Source organism: Tamandua tetradactyla, chromosome 8, assembly GCF_023851605.1.
Source record: "Tamandua tetradactyla isolate mTamTet1 chromosome 8, mTamTet1.pri, whole genome shotgun sequence".
NCBI lineage: Eukaryota > Metazoa > Chordata > Mammalia > Pilosa > Myrmecophagidae > Tamandua > Tamandua tetradactyla.
The window spans coordinates 35,193,256-35,216,308 of record NC_135334.1 but is presented as its reverse complement, the minus strand read 5'-3'; the positions used below and the strand labels follow the sequence as shown (position 1 = coordinate 35,216,308).

The 23,053-nt window shown below is 34.5% G+C and overlaps 1 protein-coding gene and 1 long non-coding RNA gene across 5 annotated transcripts in view; one reads left to right on the top strand and one right to left on the bottom strand.

The window, feature by feature from the left end:
- Positions 1 to 18,158, top strand: part of LOC143644289 (uncharacterized) — a 76,895-nt gene extending 58,737 nt beyond the window's left edge. The window contains exon 3 of the long non-coding RNA XR_013156590.1: positions 17,354 to 18,158. This is a non-coding gene — a long non-coding RNA (uncharacterized LOC143644289). The remainder of the gene's footprint in view (positions 1 to 17,353) is intronic.
- Positions 1 to 23,053, bottom strand: part of GUCY1A2 (guanylate cyclase 1 soluble subunit alpha 2) — a 316,485-nt gene that overhangs the window by 110,542 nt on the left and 182,890 nt on the right. For all 4 annotated transcript variants that reach the window (XM_077113085.1, XM_077113087.1, XM_077113086.1 and 1 more), the window contains one exon: positions 6,125 to 6,610. In XM_077113085.1, the coding sequence (XP_076969200.1) occupies positions 6,125 to 6,610 (486 nt within the window). The remainder of the gene's footprint in view (positions 1 to 6,124; positions 6,611 to 23,053) is intronic.

Sequence of the window (23,053 nt, the reverse complement as noted above, 5' to 3'; positions counted from 1 at the left end):
AAACACCTGCCCATTTGTACATGCCACCCATATGCCTAGATAGATCAACTTAAATAATGACAGTGAGGATGTACTCTTACCAACATGGGCCAGACACTGTTCGAGGCATTTTACATCCGTCTTATTTAAAAGCTCGTAAGATAGAATTGTGAGGGAGATACAATTAGTCTATTTATAGGCGATGAAACTCATGAAAAGAGAGTTTAAGTAAAGATAAAAAGACAACACTCTCAGGAGTGTTCTTTAGACAAAGACTGGGATGGAGCAGCTTTGGTTAAATGGAATGAGAGGAACATCTACAACCTAAGAGCTTGCCAAAGGCAAACATAAAAGGCAAAACTCTCACTGGATGATTTCTAGGTCATTATGATATTTTGAACTGATAATATAACCCTCTAAATAAAAGACAGTAGGACAGAACATTTATCTGTGGCCTTCACCTTATAAAGCATATAAATCAACCCTTTTCTGCTCATTAAAATTGTACTAAAATACAAGCTAATTTCTATAATATTTTGCATGCTTCTATGTGAATTGGGCTCTGGTACTAAGTTAAAAATGTTTATTAAATGAGTGAATGAATGAATTGAATGTACTTTCTTTTTACTTTAGATATTCCTCTTTTCTAGATTCACTACTGTTTCATTTCCAATAAAATAGCAGCATTGATGTCGCTATTCAGGAAGTCACTGAAAAGCACTAATAATGTAAATTTGTAATGGTTTTCATTCTAAAACAGTGTGTGTGCTGATCATTAAAGAGAGAATATATAAATCTCAGGGAAAAAGTGACCCAATCGCTCTTTACTAAATAGAATTGGCATTTAATGTTGAGAAGCAGAGTGAAATGATATATTCACATCTACAAAATTCCAAGGATAACTTATATCAGAAAACAAAACTAGGGGAAAAGCAGCATTTCATTTTTTCTGCAAAATCCAATTCACACGGGAGTAATATCCTTGAGATTCTGCTTTAGTTTCTGAGGACTGGCTAAACAGAAGCTTTGAGTAACTCTGCATTGTCAAATGTCAAGACAAATCAAAATTTTCAAAGCAGAGTTCTGCAGCCTTCTAACTTGCATGTGAGAAACTTCTGCCTTCAGCTCTTACTAGGGAGGTTAGAGATAGGGATTTAAGCCTGACATAGCTTCCTTATCCATTTTACAAACTCAGGTGCTGCCAGAATATCAGTGCAAAGCTTAGCCTTCACCAAGATCCTGGAATTCAAAGAACTGGCTTAGCTCTCAGTTTCCCTGGATAATAGCATCCCCACTCAAAATTCAACTCTGATCACTTTATATAGAAACCTTTCTGTCAAATTTCTGCATTCTATATTTATTTTTTAGAATTTATAGATTTTTTTTTTTGTACAAAGCAGTTAAGGACTTATAGTTAATAGGAGTCCATACTTAACAGACTAAAGCAAAAGAACAATCTACTTATATAAATTAAGTGAAATTTACATGATCTTAATGGCTTTTCCGACCCATTTTACTGGTATTATATTTGTAGAGGTTTGGAGCTTATACAATCAGTAGTGTGCCTTCACTGATCAACTGAGACTTTTATAAGAACTCAAGGTATACAGCACCTTTTGAATTGTATTAATGCCAAAATTTGTATCAAATATGTTCTTTTTTTTTCAAGGATGGGTATAACAAACCTGTTACTTCTAGTATCTCTGTGGGTCTACTTTCTGTTTCAGCATTTAAAAGTTTAGTGGATATCTCTATGTCCTTCGTTGAAATAGCCGTACTCGGTTCTCCCTCGACTATAGAGAAGTCCTATGTACCCGCTGGCCCTAGGTCGGGTTCTGGTCAAGGCTCTGACTCTGGATCAAAACTAGTATGATGTCCATCTTTGCACTTGCTTCCTGGATATTATGCCTCATTTCCAGTTCCTGTTACCCAGTCACCTCGTGTTTAATCCCAATGTCTCATGTCCCCTAAGAGTGACCCTGGATTTCTGTTCCTCCCTGCTGCTGATTCAGACTCTGAATATCAGATTCCCTGATATTATAGACTTGTTGCTCTGAAAATCTCTTGCCTGCCCATCTTGTCTCTCTACCCCTTATCCCCAATCCATGTTTGACATTGATGCTCAATGTTTAGTATCACAACACCAGCAAACAAATTTGGGGTTGCCAATGGGAATGTCTCCACCCCCTAGCTGGAAAAAAGTATTTTATCACTAGCATGGTTTATACTTGCCTGAACATGGAGAAAATAAAAAGAAGATCAACATTTGTTCATTTTCACTATTTCAAAAATTGTACCCTTTATTGCCTGCTCCAGAACCACTGTTCCCACCTCCTCTCTTGGTATCCTACTTCTCAAAAGAAGGGATTAAGGAATAATGTGCTAACTAGTTTATTACAAAGAGAAAGGAGGTTAGATGAGGAATTAGGAACTTTTAAAGATAGAGCTTCTCAGGCCTTTAAACTATTTGCAAGTGGAAGGTACCGGGATGGCTTTGGATAAGGTGGTCACAGTTATTCTCATCACTTGACAGTATGACTACAGTTACTGATCATGGCTTGAAACACTTTGCACTTTTTGTTTTTATCACTTGATCTTTATCTAGATCATAGCCTACACTTGTGGAAAGACTACAGGGTCTAGAATCAGACAGGCCTCAGTTCAATTTCTGATTTATTAACTATATTATATAAATCACTTAACCTTTCTGAAACTCAGTCTCTTTTTCTGAAAATGGAGATAATGGGAGCTATTCCACATGGTAGTCATGAGAGGTTAAATGAAATTCATGTTTTATTCTTTTCTAATAAGTTCTGGGTACACTATACTTACATACATACAAACACATGGACACATACGCCTAATCGTATAACACACACATATATCCAGATACTCCTGTTTGAGAAATAATAATGGCAGCTGACATTTACATTTCCTATTGTATACCAAATATGGTTCTAAACACTTTGCATATATTATCTCATTGAAATGCTCAAGATACAACCACTAGTAGACACACTAATATCTTTATTTTATAGGGTATGGAACTGTGTCAAAGAGATTAAGAAAGTTGCTAATGTTTTGGTAATGGATGGTGGTGATGACAGCACAACATACAGAATATAATTAACAGCACTAAAATATATATCCAGATGTGATTAAAAGGAGAAATGTTAGATTGAATATATGGTAACAGAATTATTTTTTTTAATCCATGGAAGTACACTACTCAAACAGTGAGCCCTAAGTTAAACCATGGACTTTTAATTAATAGTACAATTATAAAAATGTGCTATCAATTGTAACAAATGTCCCACACCAACGTGAGGCATTAACAATAGGGTGGTATATGGGAATTCTGTATTTTATGCATGATTGTTCTGTAATATCTTGGCTGGAAGTCTAACACGGTAAAGGCTTTACTTTTCCAGCAGTTAAAAGATGGACAGTAAAATCTAGCTTTATCTAAGCTTCCTTCTGAGTAGAAGGTTTGGTTATTTTGTAAGAACCTTTTTATTATGGCCTAATTCTACCACTGGAATTTTAATTTGTCAATGCATCATCTCCCTGATGATAGCAAAACATGGATTAATGAGATGATCAAGAGAAAGACAAGCAGAATTTCGAGACTTGGATATTATTGTGTAGTAATAGACTCAGTGTTCCTGTGGGCCCTGCCTCTATTTCTCTCCCTTTGGCATTCTGCCTTATCAGGTTTCCTGTCATTTTTCCAGCATAAAACTTAAGTGGGCTATAACTTATCTTCCTCCATGGTATGATTATTCTATCCAAAATTCTATACATACTTAGATCCACAGAAGTCTTTTTTTTCATTTTTATTAAATTGGTAGCTTTGTAGACCTTTTAAAAAAAAATTCTGTAGCCTTTGGGAAAATTTTTTTATCTAGTAGAAATTAAAAGTTTACCAAATAGTGCATGGTACAGAATAGCACTGTGTAAATTTTATGGACAATAAGCTAAAATTGTGACGATAATTAGAAATCCCTAATTAGGCATGTCGAGTAGAGAATCTCCGATTTATATTCCTCCTGATATGTCCCTCAAAATGTATGTCATTTTATCTCATACAGGCAGTAATTTTTTTCCTTCATTTATTTTTCCCTTGCTCTAGCCATACCCTCATTGATAGGCTTCCATGCATACTGTTTCCTAGTCTGGATACCCTAAACTGAACCCTCACCCTGAGCAAACACCCAAAGTTGCCCTATACTTTGGGCAATGTGCTAGATCTGTAAATAGACATGTACTATATCTACTAAAAGACACGTCTTCTATACATATATCTATACTATATTTATATATTATACACATATCATCTATATACACAGTGGCATCAAAGATACGTTTAAAAAAAACACTGAACTCATTATTTCAAAATGTATTGCCAATATTTCATAAGAAAGCTCAGTGTAAGAGAATGCGTGGGACAGAACTGCTTCTGTTTATCAAAGACATACAGCATGGTCTAAGCAGCAAGAAATAAGAGATCCATTTTGCCAGTTAAAATGTGATCAGAATTATTTATGACCATAGACAACTGTCCATGGTTTAATAACATATAGGGAAATTCAAAGTTCTTACAGGATAGTTCCACAAATTTTCCTTTTCATTTTTCTGTAAAATATACTAACTTATCTCAAAGGACAGGAGACTTCCTATCAGTGAAACTGAATTATACTTTCTGACCTTGAAACTGTTATGTTATCCTTAGAAGACATCACTTTTTTTCTTTTCTCAAAACCTAACTGATAAATATATTTTAGTCCAAGATTCCCAATCTTTCCAAAGGAGAAACTATTTATCTGTTTATCACTTTCAGTTAGTTTTACGCACTTAGGGCCAAAAGATAATGACTGCTTTAGCTGGAAGAAGCTGGTGCTGCCAATCCATAGTTTAGGAAGGAGGAGATTGGTGGGTACAGAGACAGGTGCAATAGGCCCCAATTCTGGAGGGAAAAAAGTGCTAGCAAATTCAGGCTATTCTTTCTATTCTGAAATGACTAGCTATCTCTCTGGTTAAGGAGCAGACATTTGGCCACTTCATCGAAATCACATTGCAATATATTATAAGGAAGTTAAAGATAATTTATAAGAACTCTTCGTTTGAATAACAAAGAAAATTGTTCATATATATTTCACACTGAATGTGCACCAGTCAAAAGAGATTCAAGTAAAATAGTTAATATTAGCTATATATAATACATAATGGAACTAGAGAACACCTTTCTCTGAAAGACACACATCTTAATACCCTAAGGATTATAATATGAGACTACAAGGTAAAACAAATCTTCATATGTACAAATAATACTATTTTTTTAAAGTGGGCTGTTCTAGAAGGATTAGCAAAGAAGGAGAGAAAATACCTAAGAGTTTACTACTGTTTATTTATACAAAGTTACTTGCTCTTCTTCACGTAAAAAAGCCATGGGCACTGACACTGTACAATCCACATGAAATTCTATGTAAAGTTATAGAGTTATTTATTTGATAGATATGAAGCTAATCACTCAAAGTACTACTATAGTTTTAATGAGAAATTAATAGAGTTCCCCAAATCAGAACAACAAATGATGGCTGCTACCCATTTTCAAAATCTTTCCGTGAGGCACATTGGAAAATTAAGGTGTTCCCATTGGCCATTTGAGAAATAGCTAGAATATTTACATGTATTCTTTTAGAATTAGTTGGATCTCAACTGACTATGCACAGTAGAATACTGATTACCCACAATTGAATTTATAATGCAATGCATATTTCATTATAAATGCAAACATTCAATTATTAGTTTATATTGAAAACTTGATCGCTAAGAAGGATTAATTATGTTGCCTAGAATTCAGCAAGTTTAACTATTTATTAAAAAATGAATTTAAAGCACTAGCTATACAGAATATTCCTTATTGAGCAACATAATTATTCATATTTATGTATGCCAATACTATAAAATGACTCCTACTGAAGTTTACTCCTAAGACAGAAATAATGGCATGTATAAAGATTTCTCTGTTAAAGAGATGCCCATATTTACGATCAACTTTAGTTAAAGTATACCCTTACAATTTAATTATCATGCCAATTTACTATTAAAAACTACTTATATATCAGTAACTGAAATCCCTTACCTTGTAAATATCCAAAAAACCACACTGGTGGTCAAATCTGGTATACAATTCATTCAGCATGCTGATCACTTGCATGGGGGTACACTGGGCACATATAGCTGTGAAGCCAACAATGTCCGAAAAGAGCATGGTGACATCATCAAACTTTCTGGCCTGCACTTGCTGCCCTTGCCACAACTGCTGAGCTACATCTCCAGGGAAAATGGAATACAGAAGATCCACCGTTTTCTTTTTCTCTTCTTCCAGGGCTTGGTGAGTTCTCTCTAAAGTTGCCTTTAATTTATCCATCCTCTTCTTCAAGCCATCTTGGGCCTTTGCCTGCTCGCCAACCAAAATGACATCGCGGGTGGCATCATGGATAGGGATGTCTGAGAGATGCAGCCCTCGGCCCATGAGTTCATCCAGCTTATCCACACACGGAGAGCCCAAAAACAAGATGGAATTTGATTCTGGGACATGGATCATTTGTCCTTTGACTTCCATCACCTGCAAAATTAACATGGAATTTAGATTGGAGTTCACAACGCAGGTTCATAAAATTAATGTTACTGATGAAAAGGAGGAACAACAAATATTTTATTAGCTACACTGACATGATATATAGCCAGTGTGTAATTCATGGTTCTGAATAGAAACAAATTTAATGTGTACCACTCAGCCACTTTCTAATGACGGTGATGAAATGGAAGGTGAGATCAATGAGAAATGAAATAGGACAGCATTTTTAAAAATGAAATTATTCTAAGGAATATAATGAAACTGGATTACTGCGTAATTCAAAAATTTTCTGCCTGCTTGATAGTAATAGAATTAGGATAAGTCCAACTGCCAAAATCACTATGTTTAACTGTCATTAAAGTAGCACTCCCTTTGGGAAATAAATCCAGGGTATTTAAATGAATCAAAATCATTCTTTGCCCTTATGTGAGTCATTTTTGACCTGGTCGCAGTCCTCTGAAAATCAAGCAGAGTCTCTGCAGCTAGGTGCTAGGTAATGATTACTAGATAAGTGGACTATTCACTCTGCCTTAAAATTTAAACAGACATCATTAAGCCAGTATTATCGGAAAATAACCCTCAACACAACTAACATGTACATATAAGCCAAAAATAAACCAAATTAATCAGGAAAGCATTAAAGATATCTAATCAGATAAACAATATGAGTATGAGAGTTCAAGTAATTTAAATTTCTCTTTATTTCCTGTGTCCTTTCACCAAATATTTTGGTGATTTATATTTAATAGGAAACTTGTGACCCAGGTTTATGCTGACTTGCTTGGTGCCCTAAAGAACAATCAGAGGAGGTGAGCACCAGTTAGAAAGGAAAGATTGACTTAGAAATTGCTATTCAAATAGCTATTTGGGTTAGAGTAAAGAATTTCAGCCCACCTGGAGAGGAAGCTGGTTGTAATTACTTGGAATTAACAGCCTAACTGTCAACCAAGTGAGACTGTGCCTCAGTTTCACCTATATCAAAAGAATCTATCAGATGGAAAATGCTCAATGCATTTATTTTGCTTTATACATCATAGCAGGAAGGTTGGTTTATGAAACTGGAGACATAGAACAAACTATAGGGATCTGCATTTTTAAGTCTTCAAATAAGTTCACTTTTTTCTCCCCCTGTACTCTTCACAAATGATAATCGTTTAAGACAGCATCACATAATGGTTCGGAAAGAGAAATTTGTAAGAAGCCAGACTTGGATTTGAATTCCAGTTCTCCTGACACCTGTGTGTGTACATCCGTTCAAAGCCTCGGTTTCCTTATCCCTCACGAGGAGGTGATTATGCTTATGCCATTCTGATGCCTACAGCTAGGACAATTGCTATTGGCCAGACACTGTCCTGAAATCTTAATCTGTATTTTGTTATTGCAATTTACTTTATGCTAAGTATAACTATCCCCATTTTCTTCAGTTGAGATTTTAGGGAGGTTAAAGATACATGGCTAATAAACAGTGGAATCAGGATGAAATCCAAGTTGACTTGAGATGTTATGCTCCTAACCACTAAGAAAGCACATGGGGGGGGATAAAAATTCTGAATATGAATTAATGTCATAGAATAACAGCTTCACTATGATGTTAACAATAAGTGATTGAAAAGAGGGAAACATTTGCTAAAAATGCCAATGTAGCAGTTTCCATGCCTAGCCACTCAAATTTGGTTCAGTAAAAAGGTCCCTTCTGCAAGTGATTTCAGGTCTTTCAGATATCATGGATATAACTAATGAAAACAGGCAGAATGGCATACCCAGTGGTTCAAGAGTTAAAAGCATTTCTACTTTTGATCTCAAAGAGTAATTTTTACTTTGGAATAACTAGCTCCAGCAAAAATGTTTGGACTCAACAATGCCCAAGCTAGAAAATCTCTATATCCCTACATTCCTCACTGTCTCCCTTTTATTCTTCACTCCCAACAGCACTGCATGGCTAGCACCACCAGCAGTGGTGGGTCCAGTAAGGCCAACCAGGAAGTATTCTTCATTTTCAGTAGGAAAACCTCCATCCCAACCTCCCTTTAGAGGTATCTGGATGCCTGGCTTAGTGAAGCTCATTCTTCCCTCTCAAGCAAGGATCAGTGGAGCCACAGAAATAAAAGAAGGAGACAATGTAAGCACTAATAACAATAGCACTACATAAACCCTGAAAATTATGTTGTCATTGCAACCACAGTGCACAAACGTAGTCCAGGACCTGTGTTCAAAACTTAAATAGGGTGACTTCCTGCTAAAATAAATAACTGAAATAGGGCCCAGAGTTTCATAACATAATAGCCAAATTATCTAGGATACAACTTAAAAAAATAATAAGAAACAGGGAAGTCACAGTTGAATAAGAAAAAAAAATAATCAACTGGTGCCAATACTGAAATGAATCAGATGTAGGAATCATCTGTCAGGAATTTTAAATAAGCAATTTTAAAATGCCTCAACAAGCACCTACAAATTCATGTGAAATTAATCTAAAAAAATTGAAAATCTCAGGAAAGGAATAGATGCTATAAACAAAGAACCAAATGGAAATTATAGGGGAGAAAAATACAATTACAGAAATATAAAACTTGCTGGATGCATTCAAAAATAGAGTAATGATGACAGAGATAGAATCAGTGAACTTGACAACAGATCAACAGAATTTACCTAATCTGAAAACAAATAGACCAGAAAAAAATAAATGAACAAAGCCTCCAAAAACTGTAGGACAATAACAACAGATCCAACATTTAAGTCATGACATTTCCTGAGGAAGAAAGAGTAGAGTTGAAAGGGTTTTTGAAGAAATAATGGTTAAAATGTGCTGAATTTGGTGAAAGACACACACAAATTTAACAAGTTTTATGAATCCAAGAAAGGATAAAGTCAAAGAAATCTGCTCCAAGATACATAATTAAACTTCTGAGAATTAAATACAAAGGAAAAAATGTGAAAGCAGTAAGAGAGAAAAGCTGTTCCTATAGTGGAATGTCAATCCAAATTACAGCTAATTTCTGATTTGAAACTATGAAGGCCAGAGAAAGTGGTATGTTATTTCTCAGGTGCTGAAACAAAAGAAATGTCAACCATGAATTCTACATCTATCCTTCAGGAATGAAAGGGAAGAAAAGACATTGGCAGATAATGGAAAACTCAAAGACTTTATGCTAGCAGGGACCCCTATGAATGGGTAAAGGAATCTCTTCAAACAGAAAATAAATATTAAGAGAAGTAATCTATAAACATGAAGAAGGAAATATAGAACAGAAGGAGTTGAATTGTGGGTAAATATATTTCTCCCCATGAGTTGTCTTAATCATATGTGATGATTGAGACACAAATTATAACACCATCTGATACTCAGGACAATGATATTTACCATTCAAAGGAGTAAAAGGTTGGTATCAGTACACTGTTATAAATCACATATGTATATTATTATATCTAGAGATACCACTAAGAAAAATATACAAAATGCTACACCCTGAAGAACTGAAAATAAATCAAGCTGGAGTGGATGTCCTATGTTAATATCAGATGAAGTAGACACTGGGGCAAAGAAAATTATGGGAAAAAGAAGGACATCACATAATAATAAATGTATCAATCCACCAGGAAGACACAATGATCCTAAAAGTGTACACACTAAACAGAACCTCAAAATATATGAAGCAAAAATTGATTAAGCTAAAAAAAAGAAGTACATGAATCCACAATTATAGTTGGGGACCTCAACTTTCCCCTATCAGCAACTGATAGAACTAGTAGAGAGACAATAAGCAAAGATATATAGATCTGAAAAGCAAAATCAACCAATAAGATCTTATGCACACACACATAAATGCACATATACATATATCTACAAAATACTCTACCCAATGGTGAAATGTACATATATTTCAAGAGTCCATGGAACATATACCTAGCTAGACCACCACCAGGGCCCTAAAAATAGCAAATTAAAAAAAATGAAATTATAAAGAGTATGTTCTCTGGCTATAATAGAATCAAACTAGAAATCAAACCAAAAGACAATGGAAAAGTCTCTACAATGTGAAAATTAAACAACATCTTTCTAAATATTCCTTAGGTCAAAGGAATGTTCAAAGGAAGTAAAAAGTGCTTAGAACTGAATGAAAATGAAAACACAACATACCAAAACAAGTGAGATGCAGCTGAAACACTGTTGAGGGGAAATTTATGCACTAAATCTTACACTCTGAAAGAGGAAAGGTATGAAATTAATAATCTAAATTCCTACTGAAGGAAACTAAAAAAATGAAGAGCAAAATAAGCCTAAACAAGCATAAGGAAGGAAGCAGCAAACATAAGAGCAGATATCAACGCAATAAAAAAAAAGAAAAACAATAGTAAAATCAATGAAACAAACAACTAGTTCATCAAAAAAATCAATAAAATTGCTAAAACTCTAGGAAGGCTGATAAAAAAAATAAAAAGAAGACATAGATCACCAATATCCAGAATCAAACAAGGCCTATCACTACAGAGAGTGAAGGCATTAAAAGAATAATAAGGGGAATTTCAACAACTTAGAAGACATGAACCAATTTCTTGAAAGCTACAAACTATCCAAACTAGAAGAAGAAGAAATAGATCATCTGAATAGTACTATAACCATACAAGAGATTGAATTTACAACAACTAAAAAGCTCCTGAAAAAAGAAATCTCCCGACCCAGATGGTTTCACTGGAGAAATATGCCAAGCATTTAAAGAAGAATTAACACCAATTTTACACAATGACTTTCAGAAAACCCAGGAAGAGGGAATGCTTTCTATCTTATTTTGACCACTCCAAAGACGTCCATATCCGAGCTTCTGGAAACTGAATATGTGAAGTTACATGGAAAGGGAGAATTAAGATTGCAGATGGAATTAAGGTTGTTCACAACTGACCTTGAAATGGGGAGATTATTCTGGTTTAACTGGTGGTCCCAATTAAATCACAAGCATCCTAGTAAGTGAAAGATGGAGTCAAAACAATCAGAGAAGTTGTGGCAACAGAATCAGAGGTTAGAATTATGCGACTGCTGGAGGTGGGCCATGAGAACAGTCTCTAGAAGCTGGAAAAGACAAGGAAACAGATTCTCTCTCAGAACCACCAGAAGGAACACAGTCTTACTGATACCTTGATTTTAGCCCAGCAAGACCCATTTTGAACTTCTGACCTCTACAACAGTAAGAAAATAATCGTGTTGTGTTTTCAATCATTAATTTTGTGGTAATTTGTTAGAGCTGTAATAGGAAATAGGTACGCAAGATTTTTTCAAGTTTTGAAAATCAACCAATATAATCTCCCATGTGAACAGGCTAGAGAAAAAAAATTATATGATCACAGCAATTGAAACAGAAAAAGCACTGGCAATATCCAATAACTAGTGATGATTAAAAACTCTCAGTAACTTAGGAATATAGGATAACTTGAAAGAAAGCATCGATAAAATCCCTACGGTTAACATCATACTTAATGGTGAAAGACTGAGTAATTTTCCCTAAGATCAAGAACAAGGAAAGGATTTCTAGTCCATTCAACATGGTACTGAAGTTCTAGCCACTGCAATTAGTCAAGAAAATAAATAAAATGTATGCAGATGGGAAAGGGAGAAATATAACTGTCCTTATTTGAAGAGGACATGATTTTCTGCATAAAAATCCCAAGGAATCTAAAAATAACTATTCTATAACTAATAAGTAAGCTCAGCCAATTCCAGAATATAAGATCACCATGCAAACATAAATCACGTTGCTATATACTAGCAATAAACAAGTGGAAAACAAAATTAACAATATAACACTTACAATCATGTCAAAGAAAATGAAATACTTATGCATAAACTTAACAAAACTTGTACAGGAACTGTATAATAAAAATGACAAAATGTTGATAAAAGAAATCAAAGAAGACATAAATAAATGGAGTGATGCAAGTGTTCATGGATTAGAAGACTCAACATAGTAAAGAGTCAATTTCCTCCATTGATACACAGATTTAAAGCTATTTAACTATGTCAGCTAGATGTTTTGAAGATATAGACATTATTCTTCTGAAATTTATATCGAACAGCAAATAGGATGGTTAAGTTCATGTGTCAACTTGACCAATATATAGAATCTAGTTGTTTGTTACTGTGAGGACATTTTTGAAAAATATATATACATATATGAAAGTGGTTAAAAGGAGAAATATTAGATTGTATAGAAAATAACTTTTTAAAGAAATCCATGGACCTGTACTATAAAACAGTGATCCCTAAATTAAACCATGGACTATAGTTAATAGTACAATCATAAAAATGTGCTTTTATCACATGTACCACACCAATTTAAGGTGTTATTAATAAGGTGATTATGTGGAAATCCTGTATTTTATGCATGGTAGTTCTGTAAACCCAGTAAACTATAGTAATCAAGACTATGTGATTTTCATAGAGGGACTGACATATAGAACAGAATAGAGAACCAAGAAATAGCCTCACACAAATATGCTCAAATTATTTTTGATAAGATGTAAAATTTATTCATTAAAGACAGGATAACTTTTTCAAAAAATGGTGGTGGCATCATGTTTCTGGCATCCATAGCCAGAAACATGGACCAAATACTCATGCCATACACAAAAATTAACTCAAAATGAATCACATACTTAAAAGTAAAAAGGAAACCTTGTAGAAACAAATATAGGAAAAAATCTTTAGGATCTAGTGCTAAAGTTCTTAGACAATATCACAGGCAGAATCATCAATGGAAAACTGATAAAGTGGTCATAATCAAATTTTAAAATTTTGCTCTGTGAAAGATTCTATAGAGAGTATGAAACCAGAGAACACAGAAAAAACATTTGCACACTATATATACAACAAAGGATCAATATCTAGATTATATAAAGAACTCTCAAAACAAAAACAAACAAAAATAACTAAGCACTCTAATTACAAAATGGGCAAAAGACGTTTCACTGAAGATAATACAGATGTCAAACAGGAACATGCAAAGATGTCCAACACCATCAACCATTAGGAAATGCATATTAAAATCATGAGATATCAATGTACACCTATCAGAGTGGCTTCAATAAAATAATGTGACACCACCAACTGCAAAGAAACGCTCCTAGTGGAATTGTAAAATGGTACAACCACTCCATAAAACTAAACAGGCAAGTACCACACAACCCAGTAATTGCACTTTTGCACATTTATCTCAGAGAAATGAAACTTTCTGTTCACACAAAAACTCATACAGCAGTGTTTACAGCAGCTTTATTCACAATAACTAAAAGTTGGAAACAACCCAGATTCCCTTTAATGGGTGAAGGGCGAAACCAGTGTGGCACATGCATATGAAAGAATACTACTCTGCAATAGAAAGGAACAAACTATTCATACAGGCAAAATCTTAGATGAATCTACAGGGAATTATACAAATGACAGAAGACAATACTAAAGGCTGCACACTGTATGTGTATGTGTTTGTATATATGTGTGTGCATATGTATACACACACACACACCAATTATTCTGAAATGGTTGTGGTGTGGAAGGGTGGGGTGGGTGTTTATGAATGAGGCAGTAGAAAGGCAACAGGAGAGATCCTTTTGGTTGGTAATGGAATTATTTTTTGTTTCTGTATTGTACAATGTCAGTATCCTGGCTGTTACATTGTAATATTGTTTTGTAAGATTTTACAGTTCAGGAAACTGGGTAAAGAATATATAGGAGCAGTCTGCATTATTTCCTAAAACTGCATGTGAATCTGCAAATACCTTGAAATAAAAATTTTAATTAAAAAGGGTAGAAGAAAATCTATGCAAATTCTTTTACACACCTTTTTGGCCACTGTGTTATGATCTTTAATCAGAGATATGTGGAATCTAGGGATTTTTCCTTTTTATAGAAAGCATAAATTATATATCATAAAATATATAAAATATACAGAAAACAGTAACAACAACTTATATTCTCACCACTAAGATATATATTAATATTTTGAAATAAAACCTTCTGGGCTCTTTTCAATTCTTACTGTATAATATACAAAATCAAACTATACAAAATGATATATGAAAAAGTTATACTCTTTTTCTTTTTTTCCCATCTAGGTTTTCAAAACTCTAATATAAAGTTTATATTCACATGAATGCACTTGCCCAAACCCTCACCATTTCTTGTTAAGAAATCTTACTTTCTTAGAAAGTGATTTTTTCACCCTTAAATTTTTAACTGCACCCCTTACTAAAGATTCTGTCATCTCTGATGATGTATAAATGTAATTTATGTGCTTTCTATGCTTCCTTCTAGCTGGAATTTGAGAGCATATGTAATGACAGACATGTTTGGTCAAATTACAAAAAAGTATATGTTTGCATGTATACACACACACACACATTTATAGATACAATTTCTTCAAAATGTTTAGATGAATGTCATCTGGTCCCAAAGATTTATCTTCACCTAGTATTTAAGCCTGGAGTAACCTGTATATCTAAAACTTTGTGAGCTAGGACCTGAATTCAAAACATTTCCCATAACTTTAAACATGATAGACTTATCAAATTGTTCAGTTAAAAATATTTTTTGTTTTCCCTGCTTATTTTTATTATTCAATTTGTGTTTTGATTATTAGAATATCATTATCTTAAGCAATAAAGTGTTTTGAAACAAAACCAATTTTCTTGACAGCACCATTAATTTTCTTCAATTTTTACCCTTTACCCTAAAATTTGCATTTATAATAGCTATGGTTTTTAATAAGTTGTAAAAATGTTTTGTTCTTTCTTTCTGACCAGAATGCTTCATATTTTTATTTAAAGAGGCAGTTTTTAAATTCTTAAGTGAAGTATGCTAAATATAATTAAAAAGGATTTTGAACATTCATTCCTTTACTTAATATCTACAATCTGCCAGTAGTATGCTAAGCACTTTAATATTTATTAACATGAAGGAACTTAAGCAAAACATCTTTGCTTTTTACTGAATTGAACATTAAAGTCAACAGTAAAGTACGTGGGGGAATTAATGTCTGAGGTTAATTGTGCTACTATTTCTTCTATAGATGGAAATGCTGCCTTTGTTGAGCTATAAAAAATTCATAGTATTTATTGATAAAATTAGGAAAACAAAAATAAAACACTTCAGACATTGTATCTGTGTTTGCTTTATTTTCCCATGTTTGTATTTTTTATTTCCATTATTTTAATCTCAGAAATTCATTCTAAAAAATGGACTTGAATTCTGTTTTGATAGATAAGCTAGTAAACTATATAACCAAGCCAATTTAATATCCCATGATTAAATGCCATTTTTTAAATCACAGCAAGATTCATACAACAGTTAAAGAAAATAGGTTTGTACTTTATAGATGAAAGAAGTACATCAGCAAATGTTTTGGCATTCTGTTGTGCAAATTTTCTAAATGAGAAATACATATGTTTAGCATTTAGTTTCTTTATTCACTCTTTATTGAACAAGCACTAAATATCACACTATGTGGCTGTCATTAAATTGATATGCAGTTTTTAATATCTTGCATATATGAACTACTTTTTTCCCCAAAGGGTGCAATTGATTTGATTTTTTAATCACGTTCTCACAATCAGTAAATCACACACAAAGCAACAGCACTAAAAGTCTTTCTTGCTTTAACATCTGCAGTTAGCCTGCACCTTTGGGATGCCCTTGTCACCACACTATCACATACACATCCCATGGGGGATTTTGGTCATATTTCAGTAAAAGTGGTTTAAGTAAACCATACTTCAATGACCTATAATAAATATAGATATGGCACCACCTCTAAAATATTCTTCAAAGACAGGAATTTCTACACTCCATTCAAAGAAATTTATTAAATAATTCTTTCCAAGTCACTAATATATTGCTATATAATTACTATAAATTATAATGATTGCTTTTATTATTATTAAGCATTATGACAATGATAATAGTGATTCAGTCAGCAAAAGAGAATTACTACAACTAGGAAGTGATAATGAAATTATGTTGAAGAATTTTACGATAATGTATTTTATGAAGCTATCTTGAATAAGCATAGGCTATGGATTAAAAGAATACACCCTTGGACAGGCCATGGTGACTCAGCAGGCAAAAATGCTTGCCAGCCATGCCAGAGGACCGGGGTTCGTTTCCCGGTGCCTGCCCATGTAAAAAAAAAAAAAGAATACACCCTTTATTCATTGAAGTATCTTCAGTAACAGTGAAAAAGTAGATAACGTCAATGTTTACAAACAGATGCTTGCTTAAATGAACTACGTTCCATTCATTTTTTAAAAGTTTCCAAAACCATAGAAAAATGCTAAAATAATTACAATGCCATGATGAAGGTTGACCTTGTACTGACAAAATGTCCCAGACACATCATCAGAACTTGCCTTTCTAAACATTCCCATAAACATGAATATTGTGTAAAAATTCCTTGACAAAAATAAGCAGAGTTCAACTGCAAAAATATTCCTGTGTGTTATCTGCAGTAGTGAATAGCACAAGTTATTGAGAAGTGTTTGAAGTTGAGTGAAGGAATGTTCAAAAGCCCAGAGGCAAAAGAGGGCATAACACATTCAGAGCAATGAAGAAAGTCTAGTGTGAATATAGGAGTGAGCAAAAGGGGGTTGACCCCGGCCTGAACCAGTGAGCAGGGCACGTGACTGAGTTATAAACTCCAGAATGTGAGCCTAACCCAAGTGATGCACCCATCCTCTCTTCTCTCTTCTCAGTTACTCCAGAAGCCACGTGAAATCATGGGACAAAAAGAGCCTGGGCCCTTTCATTTTTCCTGGAGGTGAACTGCTTAGGCGAGACACCTAATCTCTCTCAGACCTATGATGTGAGCAAGAAATCAATCTTTACTGTGTTAAGGGACTGGAATTTGAAGTTTGTTATAGCACCTAGCATTACTTTTCTGACCAATGCACCAGGTCTTAGCAAACGAATCCTTTTCCCCAATCTCCATCACACACTTGAACATGGCCTAGACTTGAACCCTCCATGCTAGGACCCAGATGTGAAAAATCCTCCACAATTCTTTCCCTGATTATACTGAATATTCTGATTAATATCATTCCCATTTTAGGGTTTCTCTTCCTTCAGTGAGTGAAAGTGATTCATACATATTTATTCTGTAAGTTTGAATCTGAAGCTTTGCTTGAAGGACTAATACAGGATTGGTTTTATACTTAAACATCATTAATCAGCATGAATTACAGCGATATACAATTTTTATCCTTTTGAAACTAATTACATTTGTATGTTGCACTCTACTCAAGTGGTTTCAAAGCCTTGTAGGTATGCAATAAATAATTTAAATGATTTCTTAGACCTGAATGTTCACAAATAATGTATGAATGAATACATACATTATTTTGGGGGACATTAAGGAAATATTTCCTCTAAAAATGAAGATCTCCAGGCCAAAGTACATATTAGAGACTTTATTCATGTTTACTCTTATTTTCATAACAGTCAAAATTACAATTTAAATTAATCCTCTGGTTGAATTTTACAGTAACCCATTCAGTATGAGCAGGTTTAAGAATGGAGATTAAAATAAATTAAGTATGTCTAACATCTATTGCTAAGGAAAAATAAAGGGGAAACTGGAACATAGGTGTTCTCACCTCGGCTATGTCCTCAAATGCATCTTTTACTTTCTCCAAAACAGTGATTTACATACTTGTTACTTATGTGTTATGGAAAATCCTCATGACAGTCTCCTACGTGAGACCCAAGAACTTCTGCACTGCCATGTAATGGCTGTTTGCTTGTTTTCCTTACCCTTGGAAGTAAATATTACCAAATTGGGACTCTCTATCTGTAAAATGGGAATAAATAAACTGGTATAATAGGACTGTCATTACATTGTGTTGATTAATATTTATAAAGTACTTATATCTGCAGGGCTTTTAGTATGCATAAGAAATTTTAGAACCCTTTAGCTTATCTTACATATTTGTCCTTAACTAAGATGAATTACTGATTTTCCTAAATGGCCTATTTATCTGATCATGAGAGTTATCTTTATCCGGCTGTGACAAACCAGCCCATGAGGACCAATATTCATTAATAAAGTGTTCAGAAGGGGTAAGTCTATCTACTCAACTAATATTGCAATCCCCATTCTTTCTCTTCCATGCTTTATTTTTCTTTTCTTGTTAGCACTTATCATCATCTAACATACTAGTTACTCACTACTTTATTTTGTTTATGTCTGTCCTTGATAACAGAATGCAAGACATAAGTATGGGAATTTCTAGTTCTTCCCTGCTATGCTACTTGCACATAGAAAACTTCCTAGTGCATGGAATATTTTTATCCTTAGCACTCATTTCCATTTCATATACTATTAATTTTACTATGTGTTTTGTTTATGTCTGTCTCAATAATAAAATGCAATATCCATAAGTATAAAAATTTCTATTTGTTCCTTGCTTGTGTTTCCAAGCACATGGAGTGTACATGCCACATAGGAGGTCCTTTATAATATTTAATCAGAAGAATCTATAGGAAGGTAATTTTACATAAATGGATAAAGATTATAAACTAATAGAATAATGGACAAAAGACTTATCTTTGTTCTTATTGCAGGTCTTAGACAATGAATCACCTCTCCTTTTCCCTTATTTTGAACATAACAAAGTATCTTAGAAAAAAAGATAAATTTTAAGAATTATAAAAGTGGCAAATTTCTAGTGGTCCAGCTTATTCTTCTATAAAATAGGAATACTTTGAACATTTTATGAAGATAACATTTTGGATTATATACAAAGAACATAAAATAACATGGTCAACATAGATCACTAAACTGGACAACTCAGAGGCCAACTTATTTTTTGTTGTTTTGTCTAAAATATTTCAGTTTGACTTATCTTGCTTGATCAAACTAACTTAATGCACAGATTGCTAAAGTATTACACCCAGAAAAGGATCTATCACTCAGCTTCCAGCAGTAGGCTTTGAAGGACCTCCCAGATGAACATAAAAAGTGGATACTTCAGACTTCCGGAGAAGATGGCGGCTTAGTAAGACGCGCAGGTCTTAGTTTCTCTTCCAGAAAAGCAACTAAAGAAACAGAAACAATACCAAACAGCTCCCGGAGTCACAACAGAGACCAAAAAGACAGCGTGTCCCATTCTGGAACGGCTGAATGGGCAGGGAGAATCTGCTGCGGTGAGATACCCAAGGGGCGCGCGTTTTCCCGGGCGGGGCAGCTGGCAACTGGGGTCCCCTCCACCCACGTGGCTCCCCGGTCTGACTGGGAACGTTGGATAGCGGGGCCCTCCCGTCACGCTTGGCGTCTTGGGCCAGCTGGGCAATTAGGACCGGCACTCCCCCAAGCCGCGGCGGCCAGCGACCCCCACCTCCACGCGCGGTTTCCCCGACCAACTGCCCCGCAGACAGACAAGCGCCACAAGCACCACCCACTGGGCAGGAAAAGAAAAACAGAGCCCAGAGATTTCACAGAAAAACCTTTCAACCAGCTGGGTCCCACACCCAGGGAAATCTGATCAAATGCCCAGACACCAGCAGAAAATAATGGATGATGGTCGGAAAATTGAAGATATGGCCCAGTCAAAGGAACAAACCAATAGTTCAAATGAGATACAGGAGCTGAGACAACTAATGCTGAATATACGAACAGAAATGGAAAAACTCTTCAAAAACCAAATCAATAAATTGAGGGAGGACATGAAGAAGACATGGGCTGAACAAAAAGAAGAAATAGAAAATCTGAAAAAACAAATCACAGAACTTATGGGAGTGAAGGACAAAGCAGAAAAAATGGAAAAAACAATGGATACTTACAATGGTAGATCTAAAGAGAAAGAAGCTACAATTAGCGAACTGGAGGATGGAACATCTGAATTCCAAAAAGAAATAGAAACTATGGGGAAAAGAATGGAAAAACTTGAGCAGGGGATCAGGGAACTGAATGACAATATGAAGCGCACAAATATACGTGTTGTGGGTGTCCCAGAAGGAGAAGAGAAGGGAAAAGGAGGAGAAAAACTAATGGAAGAAATTATCACTGAAAATTTCCCAACTCTTATGGAAGACCTAAATTTACAGATCCAAGAAGTGCAGCGCACCCCAAAGAGAATAGACCCAAATAGGCGTTCTCCAAGACATTTACTAGTTAGAATGTCAGAGGTCAAAGAGAAAGAGAGGATCTTGAAAGCAGCAGAGAAAAACAATCTGTCACATACAAGGGAAACCCAATAAGACTATGTGTAGATTTCTCAGCAGAAACCATGGAGGCTAGAAGACAGTGGGATGATATATTTAAATTACTAAAAGAGAAAAACTGCCAACCAAGACTCCTATATCCAGCAAAATTGTCCTTCAAAAATGAAGGAGAAATTAAAACATTTATAGACAAAAAGTCACTGAGAGAATTTGTGACCAAGAGACCAGCTCTGCAAGAAATACTAAAGGGAGCACTAGAGTCAGATATGAAAAGACAGAAGAGAGAGGTATGGAGTAAAGTGTAGAAAGAAGGAAAATCAGATATGATATATATAATACAAAAGCCAAAATGGTAGAGGAAAATATTATCCAAACAGTAATAACGCTAAAAGTTAATGGACTGAATTTCCCAATCAAAAGACATAGAATGGCAGAATGGATTACGACCCAGCAATACCACTGCTAGGTATCTACTCAAAGGACTTAAGGGCAAAGACACAGACGGACATTTGCACACCAGTGTTTACAGCAGCATTATCTACAATTGCAAAGAGATGGAAACAGCCAAAACGTCCATCAACAGACGAGTGGCTAAACAAACTGTGGCGTATACCTACGATGGAATATTATGCAGCTTTAAGACAGACTAAACTTATGAAGCATGTAATAACATGGATGGACCTAGAGAACATTATGCTGAGTGAGTCTAGCCCAAAACTAAAGGACAAATACTGTAAGGTCCCACTGATGTGAACTGACATTCGAGAATCAGCTTGGAATATATCATTGGTAACAGAGACCAGCAGGAGTTAGAAACAGGGTAAGATAATGGGTAATTGGAGCTGAAGGGATACAGACTGTGCAACAGGACTAGATACAAAAACTCAAGAATGGACAGCACAATAATACCTAAGTGTAATGTAACTGGGTTGGAACACTGAATGAAGCTGCACCTGAAATATGGTTTTTTGTTTGTTTGTTTGTGTGTTTGTATCTTTTGTTTTTGTTTTTTTTCTTTTTCCTTTTTATATATATATTTTTTATTAGTATTATTATTTTAATTCTCTTCTCTATATTAACATTCTATATCTTTTTCTGCTGTTTTGCTAGTTCTTTTCCTAAATCGATGCAAATGTACTAAGAAATGATGATCATACATCTATGTGATGATACTAAGAATTACTGAGTGCATGTGTAGAATGGAATGATTTCTAAATGTGTTAATTTCTTTTTTTTTGATTAATAAAAAAAATTTTTTTTTAAAAAGTGGATACTTCATAAAACATAGTTTCTATAGCATTGCTTGGCTCAACACAAGTAAGGAAAGTCTCTAAGGGACCTAACCAAAAATAAAATAAAAGCGAAAACTCTGAGCTGAAATCTTAACAGTGAGCTATAAGTACTAACTTAAGTCAGGGTAGCTTGGGGGTAAATGCCAATGTCAGCCCCAAGGTCTGGAAATTGCACTTTGCTTTAGCAGCAAGGAGGTGCTGTAGCTGAGACTCTTGGATTATACCTGATTCTTCTATAAAATAGGAATACTTAGAATATTTTATGAATATAATATTTTGGATTATAGACAAAGCCCCCAGAAGGGGCTAACGTGGTCCCAGGTCTGCATTGCACATTCTCCCCCATGTAACACACCCTTTACTTAGGGTTCAATATTTTCCTCAGAATAAAATGAAGCCAAATGTATTTAACAATCAAAGATCAACAAATTACCAGGACGCTAAATAGCAGGAATGAGAGCCAGATGATACAAAACACTACACAAACCACAATATTTCAGACATTGGATTATCAGGCTTAGAATACAAAATATGTATGGAATGTTCAAAGAAATAAAAGATAGCATCACAAAAATGCAAACAATATGAGATAATCAATACTGACCATGTTCACTTAAAAATTAATAAAATAGTAACTTTATAAACAAAAAACATAATGTTGCGATTAAAATAAAATAGCCGATGAGTTAAAGAGAATATTTGATGCCATTAAAGAAAACTGGTGAATTAGAGCTGCAGGACAGACCTGAAAACAATGTAAAACGTTGCAGAGATAAAGAGGTGGAAAATATGAAAGAAGGTTCAAGTGATATAAAAGAGAGAAGATGAAAATCTAACATAACTCTAACCAGAGTAGCTGATGAAGAGAATATAGAGAACAGAGAGGTGATATTTGAAGCAATAATGACTGTGGATTTTCCAGAAATGATGAAAATATGAATT